Source organism: Meleagris gallopavo, chromosome 2, assembly GCF_905368555.1.
Source record: "Meleagris gallopavo chromosome 2, MGAL_WU_HG_1.1, whole genome shotgun sequence".
Classification (NCBI taxonomy): Eukaryota; Metazoa; Chordata; class Aves; order Galliformes; family Phasianidae; genus Meleagris; species Meleagris gallopavo.
Genome location: NC_139405.1, coordinates 67,340,089 through 67,361,602, shown reverse-complemented (window position 1 = coordinate 67,361,602; position 21,514 = coordinate 67,340,089). Strand labels below are relative to the sequence as shown.

At 41.7% G+C, this 21,514-nt stretch overlaps 1 protein-coding gene across 1 annotated transcript in view; it reads left to right on the top strand.

Moving 5' to 3' along the window:
- The first annotated feature begins 330 nt into the window (after positions 1–330).
- The window catches only part of CRYBG1 (crystallin beta-gamma domain containing 1), a 95,403-nt gene continuing 74,219 nt past the window's right edge, over positions 331–21,514 (top strand). Inside the window, 1 exon segment of the mRNA XM_085217564.1 lies at positions 331–881. Coding sequence (XP_085073690.1) covers positions 346–881 — 536 coding nt within the window. The 5' untranslated portion in view covers positions 331–345.

Genomic DNA, 21,514 nt, shown 5'->3' with positions numbered 1-21,514 from the left:
TACCCTCCTCCTCCTCCCCTCGCCCCCACCAAAGGGCTCGATTTTTACTTCTCGGCATAACGAAGAGCCGGCAGGATGGCAGAAGCCAAGTTCTCCCCAGGGAGATGGATAAACAGCTCAGTAATTAACGCGGCGGGCACTGGTGCACAAAGCAGCGCTGCAGGGCCAGGAGAGCCCCGGGTCCCGCGCAGCCCCCTCGGCGGGGTCCGGTGGCGATGGGTCCGGGCCCCGCTGCGTCTCCGCGGGCGGCGTGCCCCCACGGCGCTGCCTTTTCCCACCAGTGGCGCAAGAGCCCGGCTCGGCCCCGAGGGCCGTCGGAGCGCAACAACAAGATAATGGCCCCTAATGCGCACCCTGGGCACGGATCGCACGCCGGCCGCTCCCTTCCTGTGCCACCGGCGGAGAACCTGCCGCGGCGCGGCTCCTTCGGCGGGGAGGGACCGGGGCGGCCGGCGGTGGGCAGGGACGGCGGGAGGCGATCGCCTTAATAACGCATACACAGCGGCGGGCGGCAACCACCGGCGCGCCCCGTCCATGCCCGCGGAGAGACCGCCACCCACGCAGCGCTGCCCTCGGTGCCGCCCCGGCTCCGGCCGCCGGCGGGCGGGAACCCCCGCGCAGCCCCTGTCTTCCCGCCGCCGCGGCGCGGAGCTCGGCATGGCGCGGCGCGGACGCTTCCAGCGCCTCTTCGGCCGCAGCGAGTCTGAGGACTCGGAGCCCGAAGGGGCGGCCGCCTGCCCCCGCCGCCGGCCCCTCGCCGCCGCGCCCAAGCGACGCTCCGCGTTCCCGCAGTGGCGGCCGAAGAGGAAGGAGCCGCAGCCGCCCGCCCGCGGCGCGCAGCCCGCCGCCCCCCTCGGCCTCCAAGAGCCGCCGCCGCTGAGGTAAGCTCGGGCGGGAGGGCACGGCCGGGTGTAGCCAGCCGCTGGCGAGCGGCAGAGCTCCCCGACGGGAAGGTGGGTCCCAGCGGGGCACGGTGTGCTCACGGCACGGAGTTCGTGCTGCTCCGAGCTGTGCAACGCGATGTGCGCGCTGTGCGTTAAACGGCCGCGTTGTTGGGTGACTGAGCTCTCAGGTGTTTGGTTCGGGCTGAGAGAACTGAGCTCTGTGGGTGGCTCTGTGTGTTTTTTTTTTATGTATTGCGTGCAATAGTTACACTAGTAAGCACTAATATTTGCCTAAAAGTGGACATCGTGCATGTGGGCAGACCTGACTGAAGTGTGGTTGGTACTGAAATGAAGCACTGAAAACTTCAAATACCAAAGTATTTCATAGAAGGAAAAAGGTTGTTTATGTTCACATTTGTGTGGGAAAAGTACTGTGAACTCTGATTTACAGAGCTACTAATCCAGGAAATCTGGGTCTGACCGTGCCCCTGGGTGGCCGAGCACAGGGCACTGCTGCAGGTGACCTCAACCAGGAACAGGTCCCTCTTCCACCTCCCCTGATCAAGTGAATCCCAGTGCTTTGTCACCAGTAGAAGATCATAGCTCAGCTAGAGAGGAAGCCAGGCGGGCTCTGTGCTCAGACCCAGACTGCACAGGACCGTGCCCAGCTGGGCTTTGAAACCTTCCAAGAGCAGAGAGCAGCCTCTCTAGGCAAGCTGCATTGCTACTTTCATAAGGGGAAGTTTCTCCTGGTACGAGCCTGGAACATCACTTCTCTCCCTTTTTGACCTCTCCTCTGGCTGTGCCCCGCTGAGGAACCTCCTGGCCTTTCTTGGAGACCCTCGCTTGGGTGTCAGCAGGTGCTGCTTGACCAAGGTTGCCTCTCCCTGAGCCGCAGCAACCCCACTTCACAGCCTCTCCTCCCAGGGTAAGTGCTCCAGGCCCCCAGCACCTTGAAGCCTTGAATGCACTCCAGTTTGTCTGCTTCTACTTCGTGTCGAGGGGGCCCGGAACTGGTGTTGAGATGGGGTCAGCTGAATGGTGAGGACAAAGGAAGAGGTCTTTCATCAGGGTGCCAGTTCCTCAGGCTCCCAGATAGCTTGCTAGTTCTGCAGTGCCAAACCAGAGCAGCAGTGCTTTTCAGGAGTTCAGATTCAGTTGCTACACCTGAAAAAATGGGAGGATGTTTTTGCTGTGTAATGTTGTTATCAAGTTCTGTGCTTAAAATGTGAGTGGAATCTCCTAACTGGAAGGTTTCTGAAATAAGAGGTTTGTAACTCTCATTATGAATACTGTATTTTGCTTTCTGATTAGGGAACCAGTCCTACTATTGACAACAGGTTGGGCTTGTGCTTGAGCACATGGACGTACATGTTTATGTTAACATTGTTAGCTGCACTTGGTCATCTTCAGAGAGTACAGGCTGCTCTGTTTGTGTAGCTTACAGCCATCCTCATTTCTTTTAAAAAATGGAAGAAGCAAAGCCTTTAAGACACAACCCAAAATAGTCAATGCATTTTTTTTTCATATTGAAGATTAAGGTAGCATTTCTGAACTGAGACATTGTTTGAAGTATTTTGTTTTTATTACATGAATGGTAGACTGTAACTTATGATTAGAAAAATACTGTGTGGACCAAATAGAAGATTTCTAACAGTGATGATTTTGAAAAATTGAGGTGCTTAGTAGATATGAGGGAGATACAGTCTGGCACGTAACTGGCATGAAAGCTGACTATTTGAAGACACTTATTTAAATGATGCTTCAACTTAATATCTGATGAGCTTACAATTCTTATGTTACATTTTTTTTTAGGAGCCAATACTTATTTTTGCTGTTAGGTTACTTATCTTGAGGAGCAGTAGCCAACATGTTATAGAATGTCTTAACATTAATAAAAAAGCAAGCAAGCAGCTCAGCTCCTTTAAACTTGGGGCCATGAGAGTGAATTCTCATGCCATGATGCAGTTTGTGTTACACTACTTATGTTCTTGAGTTTCTCCGGATGAACTCCCCTGGTCTCTTTTTCCAGCAAAAACTCCTAGAGTCTCTTTGCCAGAGGCAATAGTTACAAACTGGAGCCTCTAAACAGCAGAAGCATGCTGGAAGAGAAGAATGGGAAAGAATGACAATTGCCACCATACCTTAGAAAACCACACCATTTAAAGAAATCAAATTTTAGTTTGTCCCTTGAAAGTCATGAAGCTTGTGACTTCCAAACATTGGACAGATTACAGAGCTGACAAGTTTTGGATATCGAATGATCTCCACCCAAGGGCAGCTTTAAAAATGAGGGCAATGACTTTGGTTTGAACTTTGAAGGAGGAAGCTGAGTACCAGAGGACAAAGAAGATTGTCTGTCTTTGGGGTGTGATTGTTTAGTGTGGTGCTACACTGTGATTCTGGAGCCTTAGGTATTTGTTGGTCAAGACCAGACTCGTTATTTCAGTCCAGCTATAAACTGGCTAATGCATAAATCACAATAGTTAGGTTCTTGCCCAAAACATGTCAGCATCAAAACATTTTTGCAGCTTATTACTTCCTAAGTTTCAAGAAGCACAGGTAATTCTCAGCATTGGTATTGACACTGCTTGGACTGCTACCATCAGCAATAGCCCATCTGACTTTTACTGTGTTCCTCTCTCCTGATTAAATTCAACTCAGCTCATCTTCATCAACATGCTAAATATGAAGACAAAGAAAACTCAGTGACTGTTACTCTACAATGATTTGGCAGGGATGCAAACATGAATTAGGATCAGTAAGAAGCAAAAAAAAAAAAAAACCAACCAAAAAAACAACAAAGAGAAACTTAGTATTAGGCTACATCCAAGGTTAGTCAGACTGCAGAATAATTAGATGTTATCTCAGAAAGGAACACACACGTTCAGGAGATGGGTGAGGAGATGTGTTGCAAGCGGAGAAAGTGTTACTGGGACCATTTCCTTTCAGCTGCTCTTCTTTGATTTCTGTGTTAGAAGAACTGAGGTAATCATGCTTTGGAGCCCATGTGCAACTTCGTTTTGCGGAAATATTAAGAATAAATGTTTCATCCTATTAAAAACAGACCTCGTGGTACCGCAGAATATTAGTAGCTTGACTGATTGATAAGAACAAAATGCCAGAAACTGTCATGCAGTCAGCTACATTGAATAGTAAAATAGGAACTGTTTATTCAGTGTACTTTGGGTATGTGTGTAACCTTATATTTCTATAGTTGAAAGAAAGATTGAATAGTTCACCTGTGCTTTTTCCAAGATTGAATGTGAATGTCTAGAAGGGTTGTTGGTTGCATTTAATTTGTGGAAGATGGAAATGAGAAAGGGTAATTAGTTTTGCAGTATAATTCTTGGTAGCCTGTAATGCAATTATAATGCCTTAGGAATACAGATTAATTAGTTTTGATTTATACAGGAAAGAAGTTATGTTAAACTATCAAGATAAAAAAAATGCAGAAAATTTTTGCTCAAAATTTTATCTACGGTATGACCTAATGAAGATATCATTTTTTATTAAACAGCAGAGGGGTTGAAACTAGATGATCATTGTGGTCCTTTTCAACCCAGGCCATTCTATGATTCTACGATTCTATGATTCTATGAAATATGCATCTAGATGGGTACTAAGACAAGAGGCGTGTCATGCTGAAACATTCACTTATTTTGTTGGCATTCATAAGAAATGAAAAATACTGTCCTGTTCTCATAATAAAAATCTAATGACAGTCTGAAAAACCAATAGCAGTAAGGCTGTCAGTGCACTCCTGGGCAGTGAGGTTAGGTGGCAATGAAAGGTGGTATGTGGCAGAGAATGGGATCTCAGTGCTGACTTCTGCTTCAGTAGAGTTGTTCACTTTCTTTTTTTCATTTGTTCTCCCTTAAATACAGAAAAACTGATCTTAAAAAATGAAATGAATCAATGTATCCATGCCATTCACAAATCAAAGAATTTTCCTTAGTTTGTGAGTGCTTCTATGTTTGCTACATATTTATTCTGGAGGGATGATGTACCCCACTGTATTCAGATGAACCTGACCCACAGTAGTGTTGAGTACCACTGATGCAATATCAGCTCTGTCCCAAAGGGTTAAATATCTACTAAAATGAGGACTGCTCTGAAAAAACAGATTCTAGTCTTTTCAAATCAGGTGCCAGACATAACACTTTTGGTTTTAGTGTGTCAGATTCACACTTTGTAATGTTGACGAATATAAATGTGCTTTGAGAAACTGTTGAGAGATAAAACACCATTTTGAAAAATACCTAGGTTAAAAAATAATAATAATAATCGATAATTAGATGCAGATGCATTCGGTTGGCATTTAATAATGCATGGAGTGCTAAAACCATTATTAAATATTGAATGAACACCTATTCAATGAACATCATTTGTCTAAATGTGGAAAAACAGTTTTCATGCTCTGCTGTTATCATTTATCTGCTGTATCATTTGCTCCCTTCCTCCTTGTCGTGTTCCATTGTTCCTGCGATTATCTGTCCCATCTCTCCCTTCCTCTTGGGATTTGTACCTAGCAATTCTGCCTTCTTTCTCTAGTGGCTTCCTGCCTGCATCGAACATGCAGAAGAATTCTTTACTGTGCCTGAAATGGCCTCAGGACATAGACAGGGCAACGTCTGGAGATAGAAGCAGTATCTGTAGATAAACTGCTATAATCAGAAAAATTAGATGAGCTTATTTTGGCACAGAGGACATGAAGAAAGTGATTATTTTGTTCCCTTAACATCCTTTCTTTGCTGAGGTTGTGGAAATAACATATTAGACAAACCAGTGAGATGCTCTAAGTCTTTTCACGTGCTGGTAAACAATGCCTTTGGATCAGTTTATTTACAATGAGAGAAAACCTGTTTGAAAGACCTGTAATTGTCTTAAGATGACATTTTGCATCATTTTTGGTAGTACTGAATACCATAGGAGAGCAAAATTATTATGTTATTGAAACGGTGAATATAATTAGTTTGAGTTACTTCATGTACAAATACAAGATGGGATCCTTATCCTCTAATTTCAGCTATCTAAATCTGAACTAGTTGCTCTCTTTATAATCAAGGAGGACAAATAGGCACGTCTGGCGTGCAATTCATCTCACCCTAGGGCAAGCGTCTAAAGCAGGCTAACTGAATTGCAACTTACAAGGGCCAGTTTTAACTCATTGACTTTAAAATGCACCTGAAGGTCACCTGAAGCTCCAGCATCTGAAATTGGACAGTAGAGTGCACTCTGTGTTACCTGTGGCCCTTACTCTGTAAGGAGGAGTCCACAAACTGATACCTTCATGCAGGATGTTATAGCGCAAAGTCCTGAGCTTCAAAATCTATGTCCTCATCTTTTGCATGCAACTTTACCGCACCTTTTTTGCTTGTAAGCTATCTCCTGCTGAAATCCTTTTTTTCCACAGAATTTGTGTTTTCAGTTGATTGTAGTTGAGAGTTTTCAAGTTTCTTTAAGGAACTATGGTTGATCCCTGCTTGCACTGTATTTCCTAGGCAAAGCTTGGCAAGCTGTGGGATAGTCGTGAGAACAAACCTTTCACAGATGGCTGCGGAGAGAGAACAGGGGAAGCAGGAGAGAGGGGAGAGGAAAAGAGAGGGGAGAGGAAACTCCTTGACCTAGGATCTGATTTACAGAATTATAGCCAAAATGGCAATGTTTAGGAACAGTTATGTCTGCTGGAAACACGCTCTTCTAGTGAGAAGGATGGGAAACTACTAAGAGTAGGCAGCTCTTCCTTTAGCAGCTTGCATTTTAAAATAAAAACTTGAGAAGCTGTTCTATGCTCAGATCTTCCCATGCAAGGGAAAATCCCTTCTCTTTAGCTTTCAAAACAAACATTAAAAAAAAATTAATGGCTTGCCTACATATTATGTTATCAGATAACAGTGTATCTTTGTACGTACTATTCCTATATTAGTCACTTCTTACACCTTGCAGACTTTCTGTTGTACAGTTTTTCTTCTCACGCCTGTTTGTTCATGCAGCCACATACTGTGAGCTCAGTCTGTTATCAAATATTTCATCACTCAGTGCTCCTCAAAACAAGAGAAAAAGGCAGGCAAAGCTGGTCGATATAAGGGATTGTTCTTTTCCTAAGGTGTCTTCTGGAAAAAAAAAAAATCATTGCATTTAATTTAAAGAACTGATCTAAAGAAAATCAGTTATCATCTCGTCCAAATCCTTCATTCCCAAGTCTGCAGAATTTCTGTCATTTTTGACTAGCCTGACTTTAGAACTGTACTTGGAAATTCTGAAATGAAAATGAAATGTGTTGGTTTGATGAAAGAGAACCTTTGGGTAAGTGAATCCTTTAGTCATCTAGGACGTCTGTTTCAAGGAGTGTCTGAATTGTCAATGTTTGCAAAACAGATGTGCTTGATGAATTTCCCAATCCCATGTTTCAAGTAGACCCTGACACCAGAAGCACAACTGGTATTTTGATAAAGTACTCTGTTTCTCCTTGATAGCTATTCCTTACATTAATTACAGTGCTTCTTCTACTGTCAGAGAAACTCCATAAATACCTTGAAGAACTGAAGGCAGACCAAGGAGCCATAATGCATCCTAGAACTGACTTCTTATAGTTGCTGTTTCATTGTGGTAAGCCACTGTTAGATTGTCTGGTGCTGCTGTTGAGAGAAGGCTGTGCATGAGGAACACAGTGTCCACAAGGATCTGTGTCCCAGCTCCCAGATCAGTATCAGGCTGTAATTAGCCAAGCAGAAGAAGTTTAAGCTGCATGACTTGGTGGAAACCATCATTCTCCTTTTGTCTTTTGTGCTGTGGCCAGGAGCAGGTGCCACAGCACAGGCGCTCAGGCCCATGCAAAGTCTCAGATGACTTCTAATTAACACTGTGAGGTAGAGAGAACTTCTAGCGGAAGCGTTTGTGTTACTTGTGAGAGGTGCTGCTTTTTAGGAAGTGAGGGGTTGCATGTTTTCTCCCGGCAGGAAACTAGCAGAACGCTCTTCTCATTTTATGATAAATACAAAAAAGATTGATTTAAGTTCTAAGAAACCTTTGTAGCTCATCTTGCCCAGCTCTTATAAGAGCAGAGTCAACTTAGAAGTTAGCTTGTGCTCTGAAGTTGAGCGGGATTGCTCAGGGCATTGTCTAACTGGGGGTCTGATATCTGCAGGGACTGAAACCCCACAACTTACTCATGAAGGCTGTGCAATTTTTTCCTGAATTCTAATCAAAATTTCTGTTCCTCGTGTCCATCTCCTCTTTGTCTGTCCCTGTCCACCTCCAAGGTGAGGTTGACTCCTGTTTGGTTGCCAGTCTCCTTGAGCCACGTGCCCCAGTATTTGAACATCTTTCCGATCCTATACCCGCTGCATTTTGTCAACGCTTTTCTAGTACTGCAGATATGTAGGTAGCCTGCATTGTCACAGGGCATGCTGCTGCTGCTGTCTGATGGCAGAGTGATGTGTAAACAATGGGCTTGCAGGTACTGGCCATTGACAAGTACAAGAGAATGCTGAGTCACTGTAAACCTGTGGATTTTGTGGGGAGTGTGTCTAGTTTCTTAGTCTTTGATTCTCTGAAGAGCTTACTGACCTGCTTGTTTGTCTGTTTCAATTCCTTGAAACCATCAGCTGGGATTCCACACTGGATGTTCTACCGAGTCAAGGGAGCATTCTGTGATGAGCAATGCTGACATTTCTCCTACCATTAGCTGAGAACCTTGTGCTAGTCACAACTCATTAAATAGTAACCTGTAATTCTTCTTACAATACATTGAATTTTGGAACAATATAAGCATATTTGGCATAAACTGAAAGTATATGATAACTAACAGAGAAGAATCCTTACCAATGTGGTGCAATCTTTTTCTCTAAGGAGTGTGTTTTAATGATTCATTCATTATTATTGATTGCAGATAAAGTACAAATAATTCATACTGCACAGTGTAGGGGGACACCTACAGATACCTGCTGAAACACACATACTGTCCTCTGCTGAACATCCTCTGGCTTCCTCTAGCTATCTGCAAAAGCTGAAGCAAACAGGAGAGAAAATAGAAATGGAAATGAAACCTGTCCACCAATGCTGCACTTCTTTCTGTTTGAAGAATATTCCTTTATTTGATGAAGAGAATTTGTTGTTTGTGGTTTTTTTTTCTAAATACATTTGACAGTAGCAGTGTAGCTTCTTCAGTAGAACTGCAGAAAAAAACTTCCCTTCTACATTCAGTGTGAGATGGTATTCTTACCTGTACCTTATAGGTTGCAGGAGGTGTGTGTGCGGTCTTCCTAGGTAGAAGTAACCTAGGAGTACACAGCTGTGGGTCTGTGCTCGTGTTATACATCCTGCCAAGAGGCAGGTTACTGACTGATCGGTTGGCTGCTTGCTTGTTTTTCCCAACCCTGAGACCCCAAAGACAAGTATGCGGACACAGCACTGCGCTAACTGACATGTCTTACAGACCAGACCTGCTTTTCAACTGCCTGTATTGAACCTGGATGCACTGAAGACACATCTATCTGACCCTAGCTCACAGACATATTCTGAGTTAACCTCATGTGATTCTTGTGGTTTGAGTCCGGATTCCTTAAGTTATTCAATGGGAGGAAACCTTGTCTGCCTTCAGTTTAGATAATAAGAATTTTTTTCTCACAGCTTTTGTCTGTGTTGTTAGTTTAGTGACTGATCTCTCCCGACTTGTGCTGTGTGTTTATCAAATGCCTGGAATAATGGAGTCTCATTTTGACCGGCTTCTGTATGCAAATAGTGAGTAACAGCAGGAAAGACCAAAAAAACAGTTGGCACCTTTCAAAAGCTCTGAAGGAATACATATCATCTGAAATTTCAGAATGGAATGTGTTGGGCTTTATAGTCCTTGTGTAATTTAAAGGGTGTGTTTGAGGTGAAGAGATAATAAAGAGGCTGAGAGGCAGCCCGTGAAAGTTCCACGGGGTGTATGGATGACAGTCGTGCAAATGGTAAGTCTGTAGGTGTGAGGTTGTCTGCCTGGTTTCCGATGGATAGCTCGATACCTGTTTCTGTCACATGCACTGGAAACAGAATGGTCAGAAGTTCAGGGAAGCTCTCACCACCTGCATTTGGGATCAACCTTGCTGGTGTTTTCAGGAAAATGCTTGTCTCTAGTAGGTGCTAACAAATGCACGTCGCAGAGGTTGCTTGCCACTCTGTTGGTAGTACTGTTAGTCACAGAGTCTGCCTGGCTGTTGGCACTGTCTCACACCGTGTATCTGTGTCTTGGAGCAACTGCTAATTGAACTAACCAGTTCTTTAATATAATCTAGATGATATCTTCTTTATTTGGGACAAATAGAAATCTTCGTAAAACTCTTGAGTGAGTTTTATATGTATATAAAAATGGTATTTTTATATGAGATGAAAGTATGAGTAAGCCAAATGCTGTGGAAGACATTTCATGTTTTCACTATAATACACTAAGGGATGAAAAATGGATAGAGATAAGACAGAACTCTCTGTTAATATATTGAAAAAAAAGATCTGAAGCGTAAATGCATTCTTTCTACCAGGATAGCTGGCATCTCATCTTGACTCTCGAGAAGCATTTGTTGGTGCAAGCATACTGTGTTTGAATCATAAATCATAGAATTGTTCAGCTTGGAAAAGACCTTAAAGATCATCGAGTCCAACTACAGTCAAAGCATAGCTTAGAAAATGTCCAACTTTTATAAACCAAAGTTGAAAACAGGAGTATTGTCCGAAGCAACTTCTGTGTGTGCGCCAGTATACTAAGACTGTCCAGTGAATCAGAAAAAAAAAATTGAAAATGAGCATGCAGTTCCTAAAGTAAAGTAAATTTTTGGTGGAAGTACATTTATTCAGATGGCTATCTTTACTGTTATGCAAGAAGTCCCATTTTTTTTCTGTAAATACTTCATACAGTGTGATAGTAAGACATCCAGCTTGAAAACATGAACTAGTGACCTCGATTGTAAGAGTTTATTAGTTTGTGAAACGGTGCAATAATTCAGCCCGGTGTATTTTTAGAAGTCGTCTGCATCCTAAAGGTATCTTGTTAAAACTGTCTTTTCTTCCCACTCGTCACACCGTTCCCAGAAGCCGTGCGTGAGCCCGCCTGGAGCCGGCACTGAGGAATGTCCCGCTGGCTGCTAAACCTGTGGGGCAGCATAGAGGGAGCAGGAATAGCTCCACACAGGTACCCACGCGCTGGTGGCACATTGCTTGGTGTGACTGCTGGGAGGAACTGAGCAGGAAGCGTCTGGCAAAACTTGGCAGCTTTAAATTCGCAAATTCCTTCTCTCAGTGAGCTCGAGCAAGTTCAAATATTTAACATAGCAGTATTTTTATGACGCTGACATCAGTGTTTTGTGACGGGTATTTGTGTTTGAGTATTCTGGAGACTTTCTTTCAGAAATATGAAATATAATGAGTTCAGGAGAGGTTCTTTTTGCTGTCGGAGAGGATCCTCAGTTACCTCACTGCCAGTTCCCTCTTTTCTTTGACTAACTTGCTATCCTCTACAGTGTTGTGTTGTTGATTTTTTTGTAAAGAAAAATGAACCTCTGTATACCTGTTTGGACGTGTCTCATCTTTTCTCAGATCAGAGTTACCTGCCAGCTTTTGGCAGATTTCCATGGTGCACTTATGTTAAACAGTGTTCCCCCTCATATTGTTGTCTACAAGAAGCAGCTCCTTCCTTGCACCCATCTTCAAGCAAGTCCTATATGCTCATGAGGATTCCACATTTTGATAATCCACGGGTTTGTGCTTCATAAGAATCATCAAGGTCCGGAAATTCTCTGCTCCCATTGCTCCTTATTACAGTCCATGGAATTCCTTTTCTTCCAGTAATGGACTGAATGTGCTTTTCCAGTTAAACCTGAACCCCCCCAGTCTTTAACCTGGGATCTCTGCCAAAGCAACAGTGTGTTAACATGTATTTGTTCCTTCCCACACTTAGAAGTATCAGCTCTGGCTTTGCTCCATAAAAATTGCAGAGTTGTTTGTGTCTAAGATCTTTGTTTTTTTTTTTCAGTTGTATCTGTCTGTAACTAAGACAGGCAGATCTCTTTCATCAGGAATGCTGCATGATTTTTACCAACATGCAACTCCTTTGTTTCTTTTTCTGAACAGAATATTTCCCAGGCTGTCACCAGATGATCTGTTTCTCTCAGAATTTTGGAAAATATTTTTGTCTACTTTCAGGGTGCTCACCAATTTGCACTCTATATTGCAGCATAGATGTGTAGTGTAGACTTACTGAATATAAATTAGTAATATAGACATTAATTTTTTATACATTATACCAAATTCAATTATTAATTTTGTATTTTGTCTACCATGTAATACTTGCATTCATTCTAATGTATACATTTTGCTTTAATGACGGCGTTTTCTTACTGGCAGGATGTCCATTACACTTGAAGATAGTTATAAATAAATTTAGCTTCTGATTACAAATGAGATGTCCTTGTCATCTAATGAAGCAGGTGTCACCAGCCACGTGTTGGCAATAGCAGGCCATGGTGCCTGCTTTTTGACTTTGAAAAGCAGCCAGGGTGTGATTCTCCAAGGGTAGATGATGTTGTTTGCTGCTTTTATGGGGCAGGGGAATATTGCATCTAGTGGCTGAGTCAGTCCTACCTTTCAAAAGTGTTTTGAACCCAAGTGGCTTATAGGAAGAGCACATTTTCTTAAAAATAAGAAACAAAATATATAAAAAAGCCTGCACATCTTCAGTGTAGTGGTTACATCCCAAGGCCAGACTGGACCAGGTTCTGAGCACCCTGATCCAGCTGTGCATGTCCCTGTTCACTGCAGTGGAGCTGGACTAGATGAAAGGTCTCCTCCAACTCTGAGGATTCTATGACTCTATGAATCACATTTTCTATATTTCCAAGGCAGTACAATATTCAGCTGTATACTGAGCTCTCTGTGGATATACTCATGTCTCTCATTAATCTGTGGTGGCACTGTTGGCAGCTTTAGTGTATTCCTTTGCTTTAAAAATCTATTCACTTTATATGATGGTCTGAATGCCAGTTAAAGAAAACAAAAATCCCATACCGAATGATTTTTTAACACAAAATTATTTTATAATATAAAGAGTGTGAGGGAAAAGAGCTATGAAATGAAGGATATCAACTGACATGAATTTTAATACTGAGTAGATATTGTAGCATAGGCAGGCTTATTTAATTTAGCAGTTATTCTGTCTTCTCCGGGTTGCCCTTTATTGCCATTCTTCTCTGAATTTTACTCATGAACATGGAAACTTTTGTTTTCTGTGCTTTTGGGTCTAGTTGTTAAAGGAGATGTCAGAAATTGATCTAAAAGAGAGAAATCAGGGCCACGAATGGTTCCTTCGGAAGAAGGCTTGGCAGAACTTCTTACTTCTCTGCATGTGTATTCTGAATTGACTGGTTTGCCTTTGAGCAATAGTCGTTTGTTTTCAGGGGTAGATGTATGTGTTGGACTGAATGTGCTTTTCCCATTGAAGCTGAAACCCCCCAGTCTTACCCTGGGCTTAAACAAAGGGACATCCTAGTCTGATGGTATCTGCAGATATCCATAGACTTGCTGCTACCACTCATGCTTCATATGAGAGAAATAAAGGTTTCCATTTGTTTCAGTTACTTCTCAGCCTTGGTGCAAGCTTCTTATTGTCAGAGAGCTTTTTACTTCAGTTTTCAATACTTTTATCAGCCTGGGTCCATTGGTTTAGGTTCCTTGCAAGGGATTTCACATAGCTGAAGAAGGACACACAAACAATGTAGGTAGTAATCAGGGCATCTAACACAGTGAGCACCTCCCAGAACTATAACTCAATATTTTCCAATGGTGCTCATGCAGCTTCTGGTGTTGGTGACCTGCTTCCAAAGTACCTGGTGAGGAAGAGGTGCTGTGGTGCTACGAGTGCCCTCTGCTTGTCTGAATCACCAACAAATGACAATAAGGAAACAGTTCAGACACTGACCCTGACTGTGACTTGTTATGTGATCCTTGTTACCAGTACCAGTGCTGGCACAACCTGGGGTGCTTGGTGTATTCGACCAAGAACCCAAGTTTCTTCAAGGCATCTGAGTAGTAGGGAGCACTGACTAATGATCCAAGAATTTGAAACTGCTTTGCTGAGAACATTCAGTTTCCATGATGTCCCTGCTGCCTTTAACACTGAGGCCATCACTGTGGCGGAAGGGTGTTCCCCATTTCTATGACTCCTCACCATTTGTGAGAATCTAGAAGCATGTGATAGGTAGCAATTCTGCTTCTCATCCTGTTTCCCTAAGCTTTTATAATTAGCCACGATACCTTGTCTCTGACGTAGTTCAGCTGGATCTTGTAAATCAAATCAGATCATTCCTGTTAGTAATGGGAAACAGGATCTTCCTGGATGGGAATCTACCTGCTGAGTTCCTTCAGGAAGGTTGGAGGGCTCGAGCACCTCTCCTATGAAGAGAGCTGAGAGTGCTGCAGTTTTTTAGCCTGGAGAAGGCTCTGGAGAGACCTCATTGCAGCCTTTCAGTACTTTGAGGTATCCCACGGGAAAGATGGGGAGAAACTCTTTATCAAGGAGTATACTAACAGGACAAAGGGTAATGGTTTAAACTAAAAAAGGGTAGGTTTAGATTAGGTATAAGGAAGAAATTCTTTACTCACAAGGTGGCAAGGCACTAGAACAGATTGCCCACAAAGGCTGTGGATGGTCCATGCTTGAAATGTTCAAGGCCAGGTTAGATGGGGGCCTGGGCATCCTGATCTGGCAGAAGGTGTCCCTTGTCTGTGGCAGGGGGTCGGAACGGTTGGAACCAGATGGTCTTCCAACCCAAACCATTTTATGATTTTATGGAGATTACAGTTTCATTTCTGGACAGGTGCTGTAGTCTGCTTTATGACTTTTGGTTTTCAAATCTGGCCATAAATATTCTCCGTCTTTACCAAAGTGAGTGGTTCCTGGAAGGAAAAGATCATTTCTGGTATAGCGTAGGGATGCTGGACATCTGTGGTATTTAGGATGGCCCAGTGAAGGTCCCTTCAGGCCTGTATCTCCCAGGAGCAATCCCCAAGACAAGAAGGTGTAATTCAATGATAGACAGGTGTTAGAGATTGTGTTCCCACTTCATCCTCTCAAGATGAAGTGGTTCTCTGGATGAGTGCCCTGCAAATGAGAAGATTTCAGGGAGCTGATGTTTAAGATGGCTGCAACATGCCACCACATCAAAGAGCCAGCCAGTGTTGGTTGGAAGTTCAGCAAACAGCCTTGAGAACAAATGACCTCTGAATAATAGATGTGTCAAATTTACCGAGGCTTCCAGAGCCCCAGAAGTCATGCCTCCAGCATGCTCAAAATCTGTATGTATCTTCTTTAAGAGTTCCAAAGGACAGTTTTGCAGTTTTGCATTCGTAAAACACTGTATGGTTTCTCAGGGCATCCAGATTTGATAATGTATTCAGCAAAACAATCATTTATGTCTCTCTGCTACTTCCCACCTCTGAGTTGACTGTTTATTCCCTGGTAATTACATATGTGCATACCTATGGACTATCACAAATAGAGGAAAGGAATTTTTTTAGCGTTTGTTACTTAGCTCTCCTGAAGACATGTTGTCAGTGGACACCTTCTACAGCCACTCTTTCTACAGGTAAAGCAACCTGAGCTTGCGTACTTGTGATCAAACTGAAATCTGGGGCACGCTCTGCCCTTTATGATATTGGTGCAAAGAAAACTAAGCTACATATGGAGAACATCAAGTACACAGGTACTGCTACAGAAAGCTCATCAGAGCTGAATAGTTATGGTGCATGCACTTAAACTGGACCACGTTTATGGACAGTACTGATTTAAATCAGGTAGTTTCTTTTTTTTTCCACGTAGAAAAGTCACTGAGAATTGAATGAAAAGAACATTATTTCATTAAGTGAAAGAAAGTGAAACAAGATGGGACATTGATCCAACTGGATCAATGCAGGCATGTGCACAATAGCCAAAAAAATAGTACACATTTCACAAATAGGTCTGTGAACACATTAACTCACCTGAGGACAGATCATTATGAAGGGATTCTAATCATACTTCCATTAGAGTGATTTCAGTCTGTGGCAGGTTGCTCTTCGCCAGTAATGAAGTATCCATCAGCTGCTCACTCACTTATTCCTACAGCAGGTCATAGGAGAGAATAGGAAGAGCAATAGAGAGAGAAAAACCTCATTCAAGATAAGATGGTTTAATCAGCAAAGGCAAAGGGAGAAAGAACATCAACAACAATGGAACAGGCTGCCCAGAGAGGTTGTGGATGCCCCGTCCCTGGAGGTGTTCAAGGCCAGGTTGGATGGGGCCCTGGGCAGCCTGGTCTAGTATTAAATGTGGAGGTTGGTGGCCCTGCATGTGGCAGGAGGGTTGGAGATTCATGGTCCTTGAGGTCCCTTCCAACCTGGCCATTCTGTGATTCTGTGATTCTGTGATCATCAAAGTAACGCACAACCAATTACCCATCAACGTCCACCAGCAGACAGGTGCCCAACTAGTTTCTGAGCAAGGGTTACTTTGGAACAACTTCTCCCCATCACACATACACACAGTTTTTATTGCTGAGCATGACATTCCATGGCACAGATTGTCCCTTTGGTGAGCTTCCAACCTCTTGCCCACCCCAGCCTGCTCACTGACTCAGTCAGACCAAAGACACTCTTAGGTACTTACCCATAGTTAGTGATGTTTGTCCTCTTACAAAAGATCCTTCTCTATTTATTATATTAGTTTGTAGATTGTCTTAACTAAAGGTATGACTGGGAATACCAGTAATTAGATGTACGGTAAGATTTATGCACGTGTGTAGCTCAGAAGACTAAGAAAAATAGAATAGATGTTACCTGAAGATCAGAAGGGTCTCTGTGAAATAACTCCAGTTACCAAAGAAACACAGGATCTTTAATGAAGGAAGTGCACAATTATTTATGGATTTTTTATTTTTTTATTTTTATTTTTTAAGGAAGAATATATGACATTGTCTTTTGAGAGCTCTGGAAATGAACTGTCTGGGATGGAATAATTTTTACAAAAATATTTCTAGTTAGTAATCTTACAATAAGTAAAAATAAATCCTAGACTTCAGAGCTTAATAAGATTGCCTAGTAAAGATAAGAAAAGACTACTTTTTGCCTGGTATTTCCTCTGCTGTATAATTATCTAGTGGAGATGTTTCCTCTCTTTATTTACAAAATAAATTGAATATACACTTTGTAATGCTTTAATGTAATGCAGTTTTACTCATTTAGTAGTATTTTACTTCCATTATATTTTTGTCTTATTTTCCTTTGTTCCTTGTAGAGCCTGTAATGCTTGCTTTTTTTTCTTTTATTTTTTTAAGATTTAATGTGACATGTTTTTTAATTGTTAATGCATATAAACATGAATACAAATCCAAGTCCAAACAAAGTATTGTACCTATCTTACCATAATGTGACATTCCCTGGCATCCTCCATTGTTATGTAGCTGGTATTGGAGCTGTACAATCAACACATCTGTTAGCATGGAAGTTACTAGAAATGAATGACTGTCAACGTTGCCTTGTTGATCTTGATTCGAAAGACTGGAGAGCTACACGTGTTCTGTGTCACTTGGATTAATCCCAGGAGCTTGCTCACATCCTGTCAACTGGCTTTGATGTTCACACCTGCAGTTACCCGGTGTTCATGCCACAATCTTCCCTGTCAAATGCTGGGTCGTGGTGGTGATAAATCTGATAAAGCAGCTGCTATTCTGAAAGCATTAAGATAATTGCAGATGTTTCAGCATCATTATGTCACCTCCCTTCCCAATTACTGGATATACCTACTTTTTGGGACGGGACCTCCCGCAGTGAGATTCTCAGCATAGCTGCAGTGCAAATGATGATAGATTTTACTTCTTATACCCTCTGTTTTTTGTCTTAAATACAGGATTACACTGCATTGACTAATATTTGGGTCGGTATTTTTATATAGTGCCTATGCGGCACATATGCAATAGAGTAATAAATTGCAAAATATTGAACAACTACAGGAAATATCCTCCAAGAGTAAGAAATACATTGTTTGAAGAGACCTTCTAGTTTCTGTTGAAAAAGTCCTCAGCCTCTTTTATCATTCCTCTCTTAAAGTATGTTTTTCAGCTCTCATACATTCCAAAGTGTTTTACTACTTCTTCTCTGATTTCTGTATGTCTCATATGCCTGGAACGGTGTCTTTATTTTCGTCTGCTCAGTAATCTTCTTGTCTCCCTAAGTGCCTTTACCAATGTGCTTATTTTGGTTAGCTTTCCACCCTTTCTTTTGTGCCGTTCCACCGTCCTTTAATCTTGACCAAATTACAATTTAATAATGCAGGTGAGGGTTGGGGAGGAGGGGTGGTTCCAGTTTCAAAAGTTAGCTGGAAAGCAAAACCATTCAGTCATCTCGCATCTTCTGTTGTTGTGGTCTATGGTTCAGTCCGGTCAGGCTTTGCAGGGCACTTGTCTGTGCCCATGTACTTGGGTACAGAGTGAGGCACAGATCTACCGCTGTGCACGCTTTGTGAAAGAGAGGTGGACTGAAACTTCTCCTTAATGAGACCTGTGTGGCTTCCATGAGGTACGAGCAGAGGCTTTTAAGAGAAGTGGTTTTCTAAGTGTCTGCCAAAGTTTCTATAGTAAAACTATTCTTTGAGCCAGCTCTTGAATATTTGCGTAGTAAAGCCTTAAAAAAGAATGACTGAGGACACAGAATTAAGCTAAAAACAACACAAGTAACATAGTCAGTTTGTTTTGCCCCTTTTCTTCCTGCATTTATCTGTCAGTTGAGGGCTGCCATCTTTTCTTCTCTATCTAACTGCTTTTATTGATTTGTATTATGTCAGTTAACACACACAAGTGTTTGACTACATCTTGGCTATACCTTTTATTTTAGGATTCTGACATTGCACTTTGATATAATATGCGATTGCTGATGAAACATCAGTACTGGAAGGATAAGAATGATTTGGGATAATACTTTGATTATATGGTCCTACGTGAAAAGTAAATCAATTTTTCAATGAAAAAGTTAGTTTCATAGTGAGATAAGCATGCCAAATGAACATTGCTGGTTCTTGATTTTTGTGCTGAAATTCGTAACATCTGATTAGTGTTCATTGCACTTGTTTTCATTAACTCGTGACACATCTTTAAGGGAGAGGGTATTAAACTTGCTTGCGCAAGTGACTTTGTACAGCTGGACCTTACCCCAGGGATCATTCCTTGGGAATGGTAGGATCTTCCAGGTCCATCCACTGCTGTTCTGAAGGCCCTAAAAATGTCATTGCACGTGTTTATTAGTGAGACTGTGTTACAAAAATGATGTTGAACTAGCTTTAATTAGTGAAACCAACACCTCAATGTCTTCTTTCTGTAGCTGCTGTTTTATTCCCATTAATTAATGGAAGCATTAATAGAACATAATATGTTTTGTTTGTTTCTTTTATGAGACAGATTTGTAATTAACAGATCTACAGTGCTGGCTTTTGATGGAAGTAGAGTACAGATCAAGTCTTTTAGTAAAGGCATTTGTTTATGACACTCCAACAAAATCATGTCATTTTATATTTACATCTATAATTTAGCAATATACAGCATTTGAATTAGTAAAGCAAACTCTTTATCTGGAGAATAAACTTCAGTATTTAGCAATTGTTTCCACCCTCAGCTGCCTCCTCTTGCTGATCCTTGTTTTCTTTGAACTGAGTGTAATCTCATATGAAGATAGAAATAAATACAGTTCTGTGTAATTGACAATGAATATCTGTTGGCAGGGATTTCGAAGTCTGTATCTTTGCAGGGAGAAGATTCGCAGCTTGAAAGGTCTGCTGCCAGGTTGAGTGTGTTTTCATATCTGCAGTTAATGTACGCAGAAGCCTGGAGCAGCCTTTCAGAGCGCTTGAAGGTCTGAGTTTGGAGGCTGAGTCCAAAGACTGTGAAACTGTCATTTGTTTCACTGTGTATTGAATACGACAAAAACTTGAGTGCTTGCTTTCTTTTCTCTCATATATCTCTCATTTAGTAACCACGCTGATGACTTTACTTGTTTACCATTCTCTTTTGGGCATGGATTACCTAGGGTTTTACAAAGAAATCTCTGTCTCCTTCAGTTGTGAGTACGCCTTTTGTGAAAGGAGTTTTTTTTACCTTATGCTTTGAAAGATCATCAGGATACAGTATAAAACCCAGTACTAAAAATGTTTTCCCCAAATCCTGAGGATTCATGTGTGGGAGTTAGTAATTTCTTTATCCCTCATGGAGAAGTTGACCCAGCTGTGTCACAAATGACAAGATAAATGCCTTGTTAAACTGGTTCTAGACCTTAAAGGGTTGAAAGTAGGCAAATATAGAAATTAAAATAGAAGGTCTTAGCAGGTAACTACAGAGCTGATGGCAGATGACTCTGTAGTAAGCTGTTGTAAATAGGACATCCTAAGTGACTTAATCAGTCTTTGAACTGGCTCCAGGATGACTTGTAATTCATGTATAAAGTCCAAGACTCATAATACATTTGTTCCAAGTGATGCTTTAGGATAAAGTTTAATGTGTGAACTAGTTTAAAATTCAAATGTGACTGAAATCATCATACAATTATTTGATGTGATTTGAGATGTTTACTTAATTACTCTTTGTACCCCACTCTCAATTAGTCATCTTGTGCAGTGTAAGACCTAGATCCAAACTGAGCCACCTAGGCCTGATGGTATAAAACCCTTTTCTTCCAAAGGAACATCCCAAACACCGTCATGTGATGCTTTTGTTTGTTTGTTTGTTTTTAAATGGATACTCGATCTTGTCAAGACTCCAAACATGAGGAGCTCATACACTGAAAGTATATAAAGCATCAGAATCACTGAGATAGTATGCAGGCTTGAACAACGCAGTTTGTCACTTAGCACCATGCCAAATAATTTATTTGATGGTGACAGAAATCTGATGTGTGACACTGAGACTCCAAAATTACTTCCTTCAGCAAATACCATAGAAGTTACTGCTGCTGGCACAGACCATGCTGGGTAGGCATGTTAAGATTATGTGACAGTATAGCCACAGGCTAGTAAGAGCAAATTCACTCCCTTAAGATTTTCTTAATTCAGCTTCAAGCATAACTGTAGTAGTGTTATAATTTTGTAGATGATATCTTCAGTTAAAGATAAGCAGGACTATATCTAAATTTGCTTGTCACATGGAGAGAGAGCTTTCATTACTAAAAGATTTGACTGAATTAGAAGAGTAGGTGTGGCTGACAGTTATTGCTAATGCTGGACAAATCAAACTAGTTTTCACTCAGTAATGCATGTGTGTTCAGATTGCCATCTCTGTTCTCACTCTCTGTTTGGTAAATTTAAGAGGCAAGATACAGATGGTTCTTTTATAAGGTGTAGCGACAGATCAGTGCAAATAAAATAGAAATAAAAAGTTTTCCTTGACTTCCTCAAAGTTAAAAACTTAGGTTCTTTTGTAGGATTTTTCTCATGATATAGTGGTCTCATTATAAGAGCATGCTATTGCCATTCATTACAAGAGTCTCTGCAAGCTTTCCTTTGCTCAGGACCACTTGGCAGGATCCATCCCAGCCATTTAACATAATTAACTTGAAGGTGTTTCCTGCTCAGGAAGTATTTA